Raw genomic sequence first — 17,623 nt, 5'->3', positions numbered from 1 at the left:
CAGAGATCTGTTTGATGCCAGATGAGATATAAAAAAAGAAATTTAGTAAATCAGAGGGATGGCTGATTTACCTTGCTTACTTTTAACATTTTTATTGCCCTTTTCCTAATACATTTAATACATTTTCTACACCTTTGCCTGTTTCTAACAGGTTAATCTCAGCGTGGCTCGTGTCTTTAACAGAATATTTTTTGTTTTTTGAAGATAAAATTAAAATGCACATGCTTCATTTAAATCATTGGCCTGGGGATGAGAGGTTCAGAATGCACACTGCCTGGGGGGGGGGGGGGGGGGGGGGGAGAGAGAGAGAGAGAGGACTACCCTCTCTCACCATAATAGCTTGGGACTAGGTGACATGCACCTATCTATGGCTTCTGCAGCTCCAGCTAGCACAGCCAGGGGAGGCATGCATGTTCTTGCCTAGGACAGGTCCAGGTTCATCTGCTCTCTAGCCAGGGTGAGGCATTTAGCCAACTGTGCACTTTCCCCTCACTCTTAGCCGAAGAGAACTTCCCCAAACAAATTCAGTACCTGGGGAGTGGCAGGCTTGGGGTTGGGGCATTTGTTAGTCTCTAACGTACCAATGAACTGCTAATTTTTTTAAAAAAGATTTGCGCTATTGAAATCCAGATAGTTGATTAACACACTGAATTGCTTTCAGCTGACAGTTACATTTTTCATATCTATCAGTTAACTGGTTTTTAATCCAAATTTGTTTTCTTGTTCTCTCTATGGGAGTGAAAAGGTTTTACTTTTCCTATACTCAGAATCTGTCTCACACACACACACACACACACACACACACACACACCACACACACACACACACACACACACACACACACACAGATGACATTCATTCTGCTGCTTAAGCTGCCTTTTTTTAAACTTATGACATTTTTAATAGAAATCCATAATTTATGAGTAACTATTAATCTTTTGGTTTTCAAAGAGAAAGAAAAGTTACACTTTTGGCCAACTTAAAGCTGAATTCTGTGAACAGTTATGATGTTCAGAATTTCAAGCTCTATAACCATAATCCCCTCTAACATTCCTGACAATTCTACCCGAATAGTAGAATTATCTGGCAACTATCAGAGCAGACTGTTACATTTACAATTACCTTTAGTTACTATTATTTAATCATCCACCCCAATATAAATCTTTTTCCTTATATAGCAATAGAATTTCTATGAAAAATTGTTTCAAGAGGCACTAATTATATTAAATTTTTAATTAAACCAACCATCAAGGTAGAGAGTTCAGACACTGGAAAAAATGACAGTTCACACATTGATGAAGTATTGCTCAGAGTTTCAACTACTGTAATCCTTTCAAATTCAGTTTTTCTGTTAACTTGCCAAGAAAATTTAAGGACTCTGTGTATGTCTGAGCATGTGCCTTGTGTGTATAAACACAGAAACATGTATAATACTTCATGTACATGAACAAGGCTGGCAAAAATCTAAGCACAAAACCTACTCAATCCATTTTTCATTTGCTACAATGCATATAATGAAAACAGTGTTTTACACTCCTGACAAGTAGAACTGTACGAGACTAATTTTATACATTTTTCCATTTGCTACATATACAGTGACTGAGTGGATGATAACCCTTCTTGAATATTACTACCTGCCTAGCCAGATATAAAGGACTAGCTAACTTATTCCTGAGATATGTTCATATAACTTGTAACTTATTATTCAGAAGCCTTCAGTAGAGGGCAAATGAAGCTGACTCATTCAAGACAAAAAGCTCCTCTTAAGTTTTTAAAATATTTTTCCTTAGAATATTCAAGTCAGCTAAGTACCTAAACACATGCTTGTCTACTAGCGCGTGCTTCAATCTTATTAATTCCAAAGGGACATAAACTTGTGCCTAAGAGTTGCTTCTGTTTCAAATATTTTTGGTGTATTTCCTGTATCTGCTGTTACTTTCAATCATCATGTTCACTTGGTGATAGCTATCAGTATGAAGGAAAAATTTTGAAACTAGTATCAGAAGAAAAAATATTTAGTTAAGGTTTTCCTCTTAGAGTTATGCACAAAAAATACCAAACATGACAGGAAAAAAATTAATTGGTTGAGAAAAAAAAGGGGGGAGGGAGGAGGAAGGGGACCAATGTCGAGCAAAAAAACCATGCACAAAAAAGAAGAGTCCCTGCGCCTTAAATTCCCACGCTCCCCCCAGGTATTTACATGTCTGGTATTTTCTGTTTTTTTTTTTTTTTTTTTTTTTTAAACCAGACAGCGGCCACAGATACCAGACTGTCCGGGCCAATACTGGACACCTGGCAACTCTACTGCCATTAGTACAGATCAGGCCTACTTCAACTCATGCTAGAAGGCAATTTTTATGGTCATAACCTAAAACATGTCTACAATTTTTTTTTCTTTTTTTCAATTTACATTTTGGCTCATTTCTGGATATTTTATACTATTTATTTCTAAAAATATAGCTGACAAACCAAATATTTTGCAAGTCAAAAATCATTTTGAAATTACATACGTGTATTTATATACTGCAAATAGTTTTGGTCTTCCTCAAAAAAAAAAAAAAAAAAAAAAAAAAACACATTTCTGTGAGCTGACTATTCATTTAAAAAAAAAATCACCCAACTCTAACTGTAGTAATCAAGACAGAAAATGTCAAGGGTCTGTAAGGGCACGTCTACACAGCAAGGCAAAAGTCAAATTAAGCTACGCAACTGGAGCTATGTGAATTACGTAGCTTAAGTCAAAATAGTTTAATTGGGCTTTTAGCGCTGTCTACACAGCAGGAAGTCAAAGGAAGAACATACTTCCTTTAACTTCCCTTGCTCCTTGCAAAATGAGGGTTACAGAAGGAGTCAGAGTAAGAAGTCCTACAGCTTGACATTATTTTGAAATAATGGCGTGCAGTTTAGACATGTTCTTTGTTATTCCAGAGTAACACTGCTGTGTAATCATAGCCTAAGAGAGTGTAAGTAATGGAGAATATGGTGCTGTTGTCAACAGTGACTGAATAGAGGGTAAAGCCAGAAAGATCTGGAAGGAAAGAAACAGAGTTCAGCTTTGCCTATATTAAGTTTGACATTTCTGGAGAGACATGCAAGAGTACATGTCAAAAAGACAGGTTGAAATATGGAAAGCTGTTGCAGAAGGCATTCCATTCTGAAAACTATTTTGGACACCTCTTAAATTTTTGGGGGGGGAATCTCAAATTTCTCAAGTCTAGTCTCACCTCAGAGGAGATTTTTTTTGAAGGCTGAAGGAAAATCAATCAAGCATTTTGAGTAATAAGACAGTGAAATAGATTTTCTGGTTCATCTTTTGGTGATCTCTAGTCATTTAAAATCCATTTTCAGGAATTCAAACTTGTCTGGTTTTAAATCATTGGAAGAGGATTAGGGCAGAGGACAAATATGACAAATTTTAGTTTAGAAATAATGAATTAACTTTAATTCTTTATTTTTACATGCATGAGTTTTATCTTTGGAGATTATTCTTCTGAAGGGACTTATAATATATGCAAGAAAGTCCTCACAATGTTACAATATACCTGTGTACTGTGCACATCTGCTAATGGTCATAGTTGGAAATGGCAGGAATTTCAGCCACAGAGACTTGTAACGTACATCTCTTTCTAGGTATAACATGGCAGGTTTATATGTTCAAAACAAAGTTTGAACTTCATTTATTATTCATGGTAAGCACAATGCAAACTTTTTTTGGTATTGAGAAAATTCACAATATAAATGCATCCTGGAATGAGCAAATTACAAAATATAGACCCTTGTGATTGGGTCAGTACCTGGATCTTATGGTGATCTATCTATCTATCTATCTATCTATCTATCTATCTATCTATCTATCTATCTATCTATCTATCTATCTATCACACACACACACACACTTTTTCATCCAGAGACCTCAAAATGCTTAGCAATCATTGTTGATGTGTATCAACTCCATTTTAGAGTGGAGTAAAACTGAAGTACAGAGAGAGCAAGCAGCATGACTAACTTGACACAGCCAGTCAATGGCATGGGCACAGACCTCAAGAATCTTTACTCCCAGTACAATGCTCCTAATCACTGGACTGCAAAGGAAAAACAGTTATAAAAACTAAGATTTTTTTTCATGGACAGAATCTCTTCCTTCAAGTGCCAACCACACTTCTCCCCTTGCTGTTTAGTTTTTTTCATATTTGTTAGGACCTTGAATTTGTCAGTGACAGGATGGGTGAGAATTATTTGTACAGCTGGTAGAGGAAGGGCATTCTGTATTCTCTATCACACACCAAAAAAATTCCTTCCAAAACAAAAACAAAAAAAAATAATCAATGCAACTTTAAATTGTCATACAAATTCTGCATTCACCAAACTCTGGAAATTAAGTTAAGTTGCTAAACCACCACCCTTAATTCGCATATGGTAGCACCCAGAAGGCCCACACAAGGTTACAGCCTCACTGTACAAGGCACTATACAAAGACATAGCAAGAAACACTCCTGCTATAGACAGTTTGCAATCTCAGTTGACAAGTTAATAGGCTGGTGAAAAGAAATATTACCACTTCATTTTACAGATGGAAAATTGATGTAAAGGGAGCTTGGGGATGAGATTTTCTGAGCTGACTAAAAGGTCCATGCCCAGCTCCCAATCACTTTCAATAGGATCTGAGCATCTAATTCCCTTGAGTCATTTTGACAAACCCACTCTAAGTCACATAAGTTTGCAGCACTGACAAGCTAGGAATGGAGTCTGGATGATCTAAGTTCCAGGCCACTGCCTTCACTACAAAACCGTCTTTCTGCTCTAAACACAGCAAGCCTTACATTTTATCTGCGAGAATTTTCCTACCCTCTGGCCCCTTAGTATTGGAAGAGTATGCAAGTGACCTTCCTCACTGGAAGAAATCCTTGTGAGTAGCAATGAATGTTCCCTCTAATCTTTTCCATCCATGGGTGGACTTTTCCATCCATGTGTGGAATAAATTTTCCATGTGCACCCATGCATGTACAAATATGCACCAAAAGCAGAAACAAAAAACTAGCTGTGAATGCTCTGCTAATTAGCTGGGCAGCATCTGAATCTCTTCTGAGCAGCTGCAAAAGTGTTCAGCTTACAGAAAACACTGGTAGCAATATTTTTCACCTATCAACACAGCAACTAAAAGCTACTGAGATCTGTTGTGACCCATTTCAATCTGGCATGCTGATATTTCTACAGGAAAAATGACATAGTACAACCAAATCTCTCAGGAACCCCAGTAGCTTGGAAGACTGAGGGTTCCATATTTGAGCTGCTCACTATTGATTAGCACCTATATGAAAACCATACAGAAAGCATAGCAGCAAACGAGAAGGAATCTGCTCTAATGCTCAAAAAGTGTTCAGGTTCCTGTTCAAGGAACAGGCATAAGTTCGTACCAATTCCAGCTCCTGGATAAACCAGTTTAGCTATGCATATATGCAAGACCTATGCAAAAGGATTTATGTTAAAGATTGTGTAGACATCATAACCAAAATCTTTCAGAATTTCTGAGTTTTAAGTATCTGAAAGAAAAGTTGAATTTGGCAGGCAATGTAAAGCCTTTTTTTTTTTTTGGCTGTCAGCCTTTTTATTTTCTTCCTAGTCTCATCTCCTTCACTGCCATCTTGTGTTACCACTAGCACTGCATTCTGGGTCCTCTGCTCTCCTTCCAGGTTCTGCCTTTTCCAGCCCATCAAATTTCCCTCAACCTCCTGGCCCACTCACCAACAAATTATTGCTTCCAACTCTCAGAGTACATGATGCCAATCAGTACTGGTTTATAGACACCACAGTATTAGTAATTCTATATGCTTGAGGAATGAGAGCAGCAGTAACACAGCCTGAAATAACACTCATAGTACATATTTTGGGGCAATAATCCAGAGCTGCCCCCACAGGGACACATGCCCACTAAGACTATGAGATTTAGTCTTACTTGAGGGTGAACCAAATACAGCAAAGTCTATAGCAGTGGTTCTCAACTAACAGGCTGCTTGCAGCCCAATCAGCACACAGCTGCAGCCCATGTGACATCCTCTGGGCCTTACAGATGGTATATATATTGTGTGGATGCATTCCATATAACACACAGAGTTGCATGTATGACCCACAATGGGTTGAGAACCACTAGTAAAGAGGGAGCAGGGTAAGGACAGTGTGTTTCAAATGGGAAGATCTTGGTTTGTAGGCAGCATTTGGTAGAGTACTCGTATTGTTTTCTTGCTGTGCATGCACCATGTTAGCTGAAGTACAATTGTTTTCCATATGCCTATGAAAATATAGAATTGAGAAATACATCTAAAAATTATTGAACATATTTGTAGAGTCTGTGGCGAGCTTTTCAAAGAAAGACAATGTATTAGAGATAGCCACATTTTTGTGAAGCTCAACGATATGATCACTCACTCCAAATTTAATAACCCTTCTATTTTTGCTTTCTACTGGCTTCTATTCAGCAATGAGGCTTTTTCACAGTATGTGGCCTGTTTTAGGTTGCACTCTAACTCTGAAATAAAATGTCTGTCAGTTTCGCCAAAAGGTTTTCTTACCATCTTAAAACAAACAAACAAACTGCTATTGTGTAGATCATAGCAACATGATTTCTTCTAACTTTAGTCACAGGTTTCATGAACCACAATTATACTAGCTGCTGCCATGAAGTCAAAAGTATTTTGCATCTACCTCTTAGATGACTTTCAGACTGAAAAGAAAGGTGTAAGTTTAAAAGGGAGTATCTGAAAATTAGTTTTCATTTATATTTTCTATATTTTATCCATTATCCAAACTAAGAACTTTGTATGTACTGCTTCACAGCAACCACTGGAATAAGAAAGCCTCAAGCAACCACAGGTTTTCCTTCCAATAATGCTGCCAATTCTTGCTCCTGAAAAAAAGTACAGTCCCTGTTTTTCTAAGTATTATTGCACTTTTGGTTATAGCAAATTTTGCCAGACTGGAATTCATATATAATAGCAGAAATGTACAAAAACTTCATATCAATATATCCACATAAAAATCTGAACATTTGAAAAAACAGAAACACGATATATTCAGAACTGTATGTCACTTCTTAATTTGCAGAGTTTTGGAAGAAGTGACTTATTCAGCCAAATTATGTAGTGCAGAAATAAAATTCATGAAAATAAAAGGTTCCGGTTAACTTTAAATGGCAGCACTTACCAGTTATTAAACTTCAATAACTTTGATCCACCAATTATCTATACTCTCTATGTAGGAAAAAAACCTGTTAACTTTTCCACACACAACCTCAGTCTCTCTAGAATTTGAGCAGTATGCTAGCTGTGCCCCTGAATGCCAGAAACAAACGAAGAACAGGTCACAGTCTTCAAAAATATACTGCCATGCTACATGAATATCATGAAAAGATATTCACAGAAGGTTATGGCATAGCAAAGTTCTGCTTACAGTGGCCTTTGTCATGGCAACTTTGAGTTAGGCCACATCAGTAAATATTTGCTCCTTTCAAGTTTACCTTAAAATAGGTCTTTTTGACCAAAACATTGAACTTAAAGAATCCCTTGAATAAGTGAATAGGAAAGAATTACATTTTCATAAAAGATGAGGAAGAAAATTCCTTTTAAGAAAAATCTCTAGCATAGACTTCCTTCCCCCCTTTGGATTTATTTCCATCAGACACCAATAAAAACTTCTGAAAGGATTTTGTATTCTCTAAATAACAACAAATACCTCTTTCAGCTTCTAACATGGCGGTCTGGCATTGCTTTGTGAATTGTGTACGTTACAGGAAAAAAGCATTGGCACAGATTTTCTCTGCAAAAGTTACAGAATCTTTTAATCAAAAGAACTGCATTCAAAATGCAAGTCTTTTGATGATAGCGTGTGCCAGATTTGGAGACCGAATTCAATTAAAGATAGAATAGCAATGGTAGACCTGCTTTAAGTGGAAATCAAAATGCAACCTTAACTATAGTTTTACTGTAGAATTAGTATAGATGCATCTGTAGCGAATACATCTAAAAAATAAAAATGAACAGCTATCTAATGTTTAGCTATGTTTATATTAGTAGGAAATCTAAGCAGTTCTCCTGTTAAAGTATCTAAGTATAACCTAAAGTTTCAACCCAAGAGAAACTGCAAAATCGTAATTCCTGAAATAAACTGAAAAACACAACAATATAAACTGGTACTATAAAAGTGAATTTTTGGAAATGCCCTCTATACTGTATAAAGTTTGCAGGTATATCTGTAATCCCCAAAGGAGTAATACTGTGAAGAACTGAACAATTCTTGCAAGGTGATGAGCACTCAAACTCTCAGTGAAGCCAATGAGAATAGAGGGCATTCCTCAATTTACACAATATAGCACTAAATCCTCACCAGACATCAGAAGACGCAGTTACAGTTATAGCAAGGACTATATATTTATACTTAACATTACAGACCTGATTTAATCACAGGTGTGATCATGTAGAAGGAGCTTTGTGTCACTCTGAATCTCTATTAGAATAGCCATCCAAGCACTTGTATTTAAAAAAAAAAAAAAAAGCAAGAGCGAGAGAGAAACAGAAAGAGAAAACAGAAAAGTGTCTTTGGAAAAGAGCTGTCATTCTGGCGTGCTTTTTTTTTTTTTGAAGCAGGATGGCTGTCTAACCTTAGTAAAGGTGCATTTTTTGCTTACAGACAGGGTAGATAAAAGTTGCTCCAAACTGAAGTTGAAAATAAAGTCTCCTTGTTTATTTTATGCACTAGATTATTATAATTTAAAGATACATTAATCTGTTTTACATTCATATTTGATCACCAAACTTCAGCTAGCCTCAATGCCCAGCTATAGCAGAATGTACTAAAAAGCAAGAAAGTAGAAATTAATTCTAAATGCTTCCTCTTGCTTCTCCCGTGAGACATGTTGTAAACGCATCACATGTGGAATGCTTAGAGAAGGGAGAATGTCAATTCTATGCTACATAACAATGCTAGAGGAGCTTTAGGCCAAAGGACAAAAGTAGTCTCAGTCTCTACACAAGTGAAAAGGAGGGTGGAGAACATCTTCATGAAAAGGCAGGATCAGACATTTGATTTTATAAGCCAGTGAGGTTCCAATCTCTCACGTGAAATGGATCCATCACTCGTGTGTGAGCATATGATGGTAGGGAGAGAAACTGTGACTAAATATGGTCAGATATTTGAGGCTGAGAAAGTCCTGGAAGCAGAAGCCAAAAACAGAGAATCAAAATAATAATCCTAAGTTACAGAAAGCTTTATCGCAGCAAAACAGAGCTTTGCTACCACCAACTCACTTTTTTAAAAAATAGTTGATTTTTTTACGTTCGTAAGAATGCATTTCAAGAATAAGAAGGCAAAACAGATCCAAGGGCAAACTAACATGAAAGAAAATGTTAATGCAAAATTAATATCCCAATTACAATTCCTTGAGAATCAGAAAATGAAGGGTTAAAGTACCCACAGCAATCTGAACATGTATATTATAAAAGCTCATATTAAAAGGTGTTACTGCATTAGAAAACCTTTAAATTCAAGCAAATAGCATTCCATCTTCTCCAAAGTATACAGTGTCTATACTGCACTCAAAAAAAGTCAATCAAAATGTATGGGGAAATATTACATTAGTAAAAATGTTATCAGTATCTGAGCTTTGTTAAGAACATAAGAATGGCCATACTGAGTCAGACCAATGGTCCAATTAGTCAAGTATCCATCAGCAAACAATGGCAAATGCTTTAAATGGAATGAACAGAACAGGACAATTATCAGTAAAATATAGGAGTCAAAGGATAAGAATAGGTGGTCATTTTCCACAATAGAGAGAGGTAAATCGGTGGTGCCCCAAGAATCTGTAGTGGAATCAATTCTGTTGAACATTTTCATAAATGATCTGTGGTGCCCACACCCTTACCAATCAGATGCATGACACTGTGTGCCAGAGCATCTTGGCTAATAGCCACTGATGGACCTATCCTCCATGAACTTACAAAATTCTTTTCAAACACAGAGTTATACTTCGGCCTTTTCAACATCCTTGACAAGAATTTTGACAGATTTACTGTGTGTTTTGTGAAGTACCCATTTGTTCATTTAACCTTGCTTCCTATTAATTTAATCAGGTGACCCTAGATCTTAAGTTATTTGAAAGGGTAATCAACCCTTTATTCACTTTCTCCACACCATACATGATTTTATAGACCTTTATCATATGTACCGCCCCCTAGTCATCTCTTTTCTAAGACTAACAGTACCAATCTTTTTAATCTCTCCTCCTATGGAAGATGTTCCATATCCCAATGATGTTTGCCTCTCTGTATTCTTTCCAATTCTAATGTTGTTGGTTTTTTTTGTTTTTTTTTTTTTTAGATAAGGCAACCAGAACTGGACACACTATTCAAAGTGTGAGTGTTTCATGGATTTATATCATATCTACTATCTCTTTTTTGTTCTCAAACATTATCTTCTTATCCATGCCTTTCCTAATGGTTCCCAATATTCTTTTAGTGTTCTGACTGACATTAAACAGTGAGTGATTGTTTTCACAGAACATTCACTGCACGATCTCATTCTTGAGTGGTAACAATTAATTTAGACCCCCATCATTTGATACTCAAAACTGGTAATAGACATTCCAATAGACATTTGCATTAATCAACATTGAATTTTATCTGCCATTTTGTTGCCAAATAACCCAGTTTGGGGAGATCCCTTCATAACTCTTTGAAGTCTGCTTTGGACTTAACATAGCTTAAATAATGTTGCTCCCTCATTGTTTACCCCTTTCTCCAGATCATTTATGAAAATGTTAAATGGAATGGATCCCATTATGGATTCTTGGAGGGCCCCCTTATTTACCTCTCTCCATTGTGAAAAATGACTACCTATTCTTATCTTTTGTTTCCCATATTTTAACCAATTACTGTTTCATGAGAGGACTTTCCCTCTGATCCCATGACTGTTTTGCTTTACTTTACCTAAGAGCCTTTGGTGAGGGACCTCATCAAAGGCTTTCTGAAAATCCAAGTATGCTATATCCACTGAATCACCCTTGACCACATGACTGCTAATGCCTCAAAAAAAATATTAGATAGGTGAGGCATGATTTCCTTCTATACACACAGAATTAACTCTTCCCATGACAAACCATGTGCAATAGTCTGATAATCCTGGTATTTAGTATGGTTTCAAACTAATCTGTCTATTCCTGAAGTTAGAATTACTAGGCTGTAATTTCCAGGGTCACCTCTGAAGCATTAAAAAGCGCATCATGGTAGCTATCCTCCAGTTACTTGGTACAGAAACTGATTTAAGTGATAGGTTAATTATAGTTATGTAATGAAATTATGATGACAAATAGACTGCTTTCCACAGTTTTGTTCTTTGTTAATCTGAATTCACTTTTAAAAGTGTAGACAAAACAAACACCAACTGTGGTCTACAAACAGTGGCTGGGTTTGACGGTCTCCTCTGAGAATGGTAAAAATTGACTGCATTGTCAGTTTGTTCAGGATCTGGATATTATAAGCCAGCAACATACTAGCTGTAGTCACTGGATCAAATGTTGTTCATGATCCTTATATACTGGTCTGAAGATACCTTAAAATCTGACTGTAACATTACAGCAGGGGTGGGATGCAGCCCTGGCTTTCCTGGATCTGACCCCTGAGGCTTGGTGCTTCCCCTCCCCACAGCAGGGAGTCCCCAAGCCTTGCGGGTAAGAGCCAGGTAAGCACGGGGCTGAATCCAACCCATGGGCTCTTCCTGGCGTGCGTGCGTATGGCTCTGCACATTACTGTACTCTCTCTCCTTGCTGGGGAAATGGCAGTGCAACATTGCACTGCCTGGAAGCTTTCCCCAGCACTGCTCCAATTGGCTGTAATCAGGGGAAATAGGAGCAGTAGGGGGCAGCTCCTGGGGGGGGACGGGGACACAGAACCATATGCATCCCCAGGGAATTGTGGCAGGTAACCCTCCTTTCTCCCCCATTCAGCCAGATCCTCCATCCCCAACCCACTCCTGCACCCTACCTCCTGCTCAGCCCCACCCAGTATCCTCCCAGACCCATAAAACCCCAACCCACAGCTGAATCCTCTCTCCCCGCAGATCCCACATTTCAAGCCCTCTTCCCAGCAGCCTCTCCCATGCACTGAATCCCTCATTTTTTGGTCTCCACCACAGAGCCTGGGGGACCCCACAAAAATCTACTGGCCCAGCCCTGACTCCAGTCTCTGGTGTGAGAGGCCAATGTGGGGAGTGTCTTTCTGCTTCTCAATCAGGAGCCATGCCAGTGAGGTTTGTTTTTTTCCTTTGCTACTCAGTTGGGTGGCCCCCGACTGATTTTTCTATGGGTCAGTGGCCCCGACCCCAAAAAAAGTTCTCCACCCCTGATTTAGAGGGTTTCTTGATGTTGCTGTGGCAATAAAATTATGACAATAATCTCCTGAACCTACTTAAAGTAGTTTCCTTCAAACTACAATCCTCTTGAGTTTTGCAGTTGCTGCTCTTTAAAAATGCTGTTAAGTTACAGAAAAAAAAAACCCATAATACATCGTCTGCACTGTTTATATAAAAATCTCACAACTAGTTCAATAACCTGCATCATTAACTGACATCTATTTTTCCATCATATAAATTGCCAGATTTATCTCTGAGTTTAGGTCTATTTTTCCACTGTTCAGGTTTAATAATTGTGTAAAACTGATGAACCACTTACTATTTATCTACTTATTTCAGTTCACTGGATGGATGTCAGTTGAAGCAAAAGCTCAATTGTCAGTTAAAATGACCAAGTATGGTCTTAATCCAGATTTCCATTATGAATCCCAATCCAGAAGTCTTACAGTGAACTGGAGATAGTGAGGATATTAGAAAACAAGACATAGGCCCTGATTCAGGAAAAGCTGCAAGTTCACTCCAATTCAGGAAAGTACTTAGAGACATGCTTAACTTGACTTTTTAAGTCTCACTGACTTCTATGGGACTTAAAACACACTCATATTTAAGCATGTCTCTAAGTGCTTTCCTGCATCAGTTGATTCAGCCTTGGATAGGTGGGTTAAAAATAATGTAGATATTTGGTCCTGAGCTAGAAGCAGGGTTGGGATTTCCAAAAGGGGGATGGATTTCAGAGCCTGGTCTTAAATTCAAATATCCACACAGCTTTTTTAAGATCAGAAACCTAAGCCCCAAAAGCCCAAGTCAACTGAGACTTAGTACTGTGGATTTTTTTAATTGCACTAGGGGACAGGGCCCCTTGTCACTATACTAACCACCATCACCAACCCTCTCATGGGTAATGATGTCACTCTGTCAGCCTGCAGAAAAAGTTTTTTTAAATATATAAAGAGACTATGGATGTACCCTGAGAATCACAAACCATCCACAGGTTGACATCCTAGTCTCATTGATGTCAATGGCAAAAATGTAAATTGACTTCAACAGGCCTGGAATTCACCCACAATCTCCCTACAGCATTTACTGATTCTGTATTACCCACAGTAAAGCATTCCCAGAAATTTGCTGTAAACATTTTAAAAATATAGAAACCTCTGGATTCTGAACGCATCTTGGCTGTTCTTTTGTCCAAATATATCCATTGTTTGTCATGACAATCTGAGGAAGAATTTTGCTCAATTACACTATTTACTTCTTTAAAAAAAAATGTTCAAAATGCATTTTTGACATTACATTGGGGCATACATACATGTAGAGTGCATATATTATTCAGAAATAGCACCAGAACAAAACATCAAGCAAGTGAGCAAGAGGACATCCTTAATTTTGCAAGTAAGATCAAAGATACAGTTATAAAAAGGAAAATTTCTAAGGATGCCCTAGTACTATCTAAATAGTTCTTTAAACAAAAAAAATCCAAAATCGACCCTTTCTCTGTTGAAATGCATTAACATGAAATCAACTCTTTTGGCAGAGTGATTGGTAAGGCTTCAATGATAGCCTAGAGAATTTGCATGATATAGAGATTAGTAGGGATTACAGTTTAAGAAATGGTTATATTCAAGATAACCACAATCAATAATTAAATCTGAGAACAATGTAAATGCAGAGGAAACCACCTGTTCAATCATACAGGATACAAGACTCAACTCCAAAGACTACAGAATGTATGTCAACTCATACCTACATGCATACAATGCCTCCCCAAATATGTTATAGGAGAATATACATTTTTAATATGTAGAACTTCAAGGATACAAGGATTGTTGTCATCAATACTGCAGTTGTCCAGAATCAGTGGAATTCCATCTAATTGATAAACCTGAATGAAAACAAATTTGCTTAGTTTAATACAATTTTCAATATCAAAGAATAAAAAGAAAGATTGCAAAGATACAAATGACCAAAAGCACCTATACATCAGTTTGACTAATATATGGGAAACACATTAAGCCAAATTGTAAAGGAAAAAAGTTTTTTAAACAAATATTCACACAAATGTACATTAATTTTGCATGTCTCCTACTTTCAATATCTGTCTTAGTGAGGTATGTCCTTGTATGGCTTAGGTCTCATATACTACCTTGAAAACCTATGCTTCTAAATAGATTAAAGACCCCATGAACAAGTACATTTACACAACGAATGAAAAATGTTATCAGAAGTTTTTATATTTATCAGAAGTCTATATATTTTAGAGATTAGTACATCTCTGCCTGTGAACTTGTCAGTTTGTCTGCCTGCCTGTTTGTTCAAGAACTTCTCCTGAATGGTAAGAGCGAGGAGGATCAAATTTAGTGTGCAGCTTCCCTTTCTCCTAACTTTAAGTAAGGTCAGGGTTTGTTGGGGCCAGGAAAATGGCAGAATTCAATTGTTTTCCATAACATGAAAAGAGAGAGGCTCTTTAAAGGGACAACTATACTGCCGAGCGACCACAGGGAGGTGGCTGCACAATGAAGAGTGTGGACAGCTAGGGCCAAGGCTTGCCCTCTTGCCAGCCACCAGACCAGGTAGTGGCCCCCCTACACCAAACCCTCCCTCTAGCCCTCACCCACAGTGGCAGGTGGGCAGGGAAGCCCTGTCAACCCTGCCCCTGTGCACCCCCACCCCAAGAGCACCACCATGGCCGGGAAGTGCAGATATTACTGCCCCCAGAGGAGCCACGGTCCTCTCACCCCCATACCTGTGGGATGCCTAGCACTCCTATCCCCCCAACCAGCCTCTGCAGGCCTCGCCTCTGGACTGGGACCAAAGAGCGCCGACAGGATCAGCCAGTGTGGTCCCTCTTTACACACACACACACACACACACACACACACACACACACACACACACACACATACACACACCCACCCACCCACCAGCAGAGTCCAACTGTGCCACCCTCTATGCACCAGGAGCTCCAGCAAGGCTGGACTGTGCAGCTCACCCTGCTGTGGCCCCTGGGAAGAAGCCAGTAGGCAAGGTTGCATATCCCACTGAGTCCTGCCTTCGGTACAAGCTAGAGGATGGGATGCATAGTCCCTGCCACCTCAGGCCTCCTCCAGGGAGAAACCAGCAGCCACTCCCACCCCCTGCCCTGAGCCTACCACTCCCTCCCGAGTTTCTCCTCCGCCCAACCCCCTGGCCTCACTCATGCATCCCCTGCCCCATGCCTTAAGACCCTATTCAACCCCCCTACCCTGACTTCCATATCCCCAGCTCCCTACACTGAGCCCTTACTCAACTTCACACTTCTGACTTCCACATCCTTGGCCTCCTGCCACGAACCCTCCACATCTCCAACCCCCTGCCCTGACTCCTACAACTTCTACACCACCAGCCCCATTGCCCTGAAGGACCCGGGCAATACCAGCTAAGCCTTCTAGTTATAAATATTTGTAAGAATATGTAACTGGTTGTTATAGGTTACAGCCCCAGTTAAAGTACTTAGTCTCTTCACCTCTAACTACACATACGCCCTAGAAGACATACCCGGCATCACCTGAATTACCAGGAGTGGGGCAGAGGGCATACCCCTTGGCTGCTGGCTTCACCCTGGAGTACAGGCAGTGCAGGCCAGGATGTCAGCTGCTGCCAACCAATGGCTTTCCCCGGGTCATTTGCTGTCCCCTGTGGTCATTCCGCAGTATAACTTTCTCCTACCAGACCCCTCCCTTTCTATTTTATGAGAAAGAATCAAATTCCAGGCACATCCCATTATCCTGCCACAACCAAACTCTGACCTTGCTTTATGTTAGGGTAAGAGAAAGCTACATACTAAATCTAGTGGTCCTAGCTCTTATCATTTAGGTGGAGTTCTTGAACAAATGGATATACACATTTCTAAAACATATAGATAATAAAACTTTCCTTTTAGACTCTACGAGAAGAAAAAGATGCATTTATGGGATGTATTACATGGTACTAAATCATGCAAATATGTCTGCAGAAAATGTGATATTACCTATATCTACATAAACCTGTTCTATAAATCTGAACATTATGTATATGAAATAACCCCTTTTTAAAGTTGACTGGTGTGTATTTATTTTTCTTTGAAAAACAAAATAAATTAACCCTATTATTCACATAGCTGGAGTTTCATAGCTTCAGTCAACTTACCGCAGTCATGTAGACATACCCTCAGTGACAACATGAGAAAATAATAACAGCAGAAAAAGACTAATTGACATGGCTTATCAGAAACCAAAACACTCTGATAGTTCTTAGAAGCTATTTTAGCACATCAATGCTAATCTGCATAACTACATTTACCAGAAACGGAATTTACGAAAAAGTTTTAAAATATGCATTCCATCCATGCTATTTCTTATGTTATTTCCAAAGGACATCATGTCTGATGTCACACTTCAAAGCTTAAATAAACAGTGACCTTTTAATAATCCAATTGTCATCTGCACTTGCAAACATTAGTTCTTTGATTTTTTACACTCTGTGGCCAAACTCTGATCCACCCAGAACATTACCTTCCATTTCCCATCAATGAAATGTTGAACAGTATAAATTAATCTACATCAAGTTCTATCAACTGAAATAAGTCAGGCAGTTTGTTCAGGTCTGATTAAAATCAGGCATTCAAGCAGCACAATAAAAATACAAGTTAAGTTTAATTAATAGCTTCAAATTCTCAAAAATTACTGCTGAGATAAAAAGGAGAAAGAACTGCAAACTACAGCACAAGTATCAGCCTGTCAATATCTATGAAATAAAGAAAAGCTAACTATAAAATTCATGAACAACCATTTGTATTAGCTTGAATATAAAATTAAAATATGCAGATGAGATAATTTGATCAATTGGGCTCTGTCTTTTGTTTCTAGGAAGGCTAGATTTGTTCATTTGCCCAACTGATTTATTTCAGTAGGTACACCATGAGTTATAGTAGAGTAGGTATGATGAAGTGAGGCAGAAAGGAACCCTACTGTGTGTGCAAAGGAAAGATTACTTTGGCAATGCTTCCTCTGAAACATTCTTCAAGACAATCTTTGTTTACTAGTGCTCATTATGTGTTTCAGTTGACAAGTTAGGTTTTTAAATTACAATGGCCTTCCATCAAAAGTATTCATAGGGGCTTGGGAAAGATCTCTCAAAGAGGGTTTCTTAAATCATACTCTAACTTGGTATATCTTGCATACAAAATGGAAGGTGACCATATTTCTTAAAC

General features: G+C 38.4%; 1 protein-coding gene across 4 annotated transcripts in view; it reads right to left on the bottom strand.

Annotated features, from left to right (window-relative positions):
* Positions 1–17,623, bottom strand: part of ATXN10 (ataxin 10) — a 159,560-nt gene that overhangs the window by 19,855 nt on the left and 122,082 nt on the right. For all 4 annotated transcript variants that reach the window (XM_006127756.4, XM_075899999.1, XM_075899998.1 and 1 more), the window contains one exon: positions 14,215–14,278. In XM_006127756.4, coding sequence (XP_006127818.2) covers positions 14,215–14,278 — 64 coding nt within the window. The remainder of the gene's footprint in view (positions 1–14,214; positions 14,279–17,623) is intronic.

Source organism: Pelodiscus sinensis, chromosome 1 (assembly GCF_049634645.1).
Source record: "Pelodiscus sinensis isolate JC-2024 chromosome 1, ASM4963464v1, whole genome shotgun sequence".
NCBI lineage: Eukaryota > Metazoa > Chordata > Testudines > Trionychidae > Pelodiscus > Pelodiscus sinensis.
This window is presented reverse-complemented; position numbering and strand designations above follow the sequence as displayed.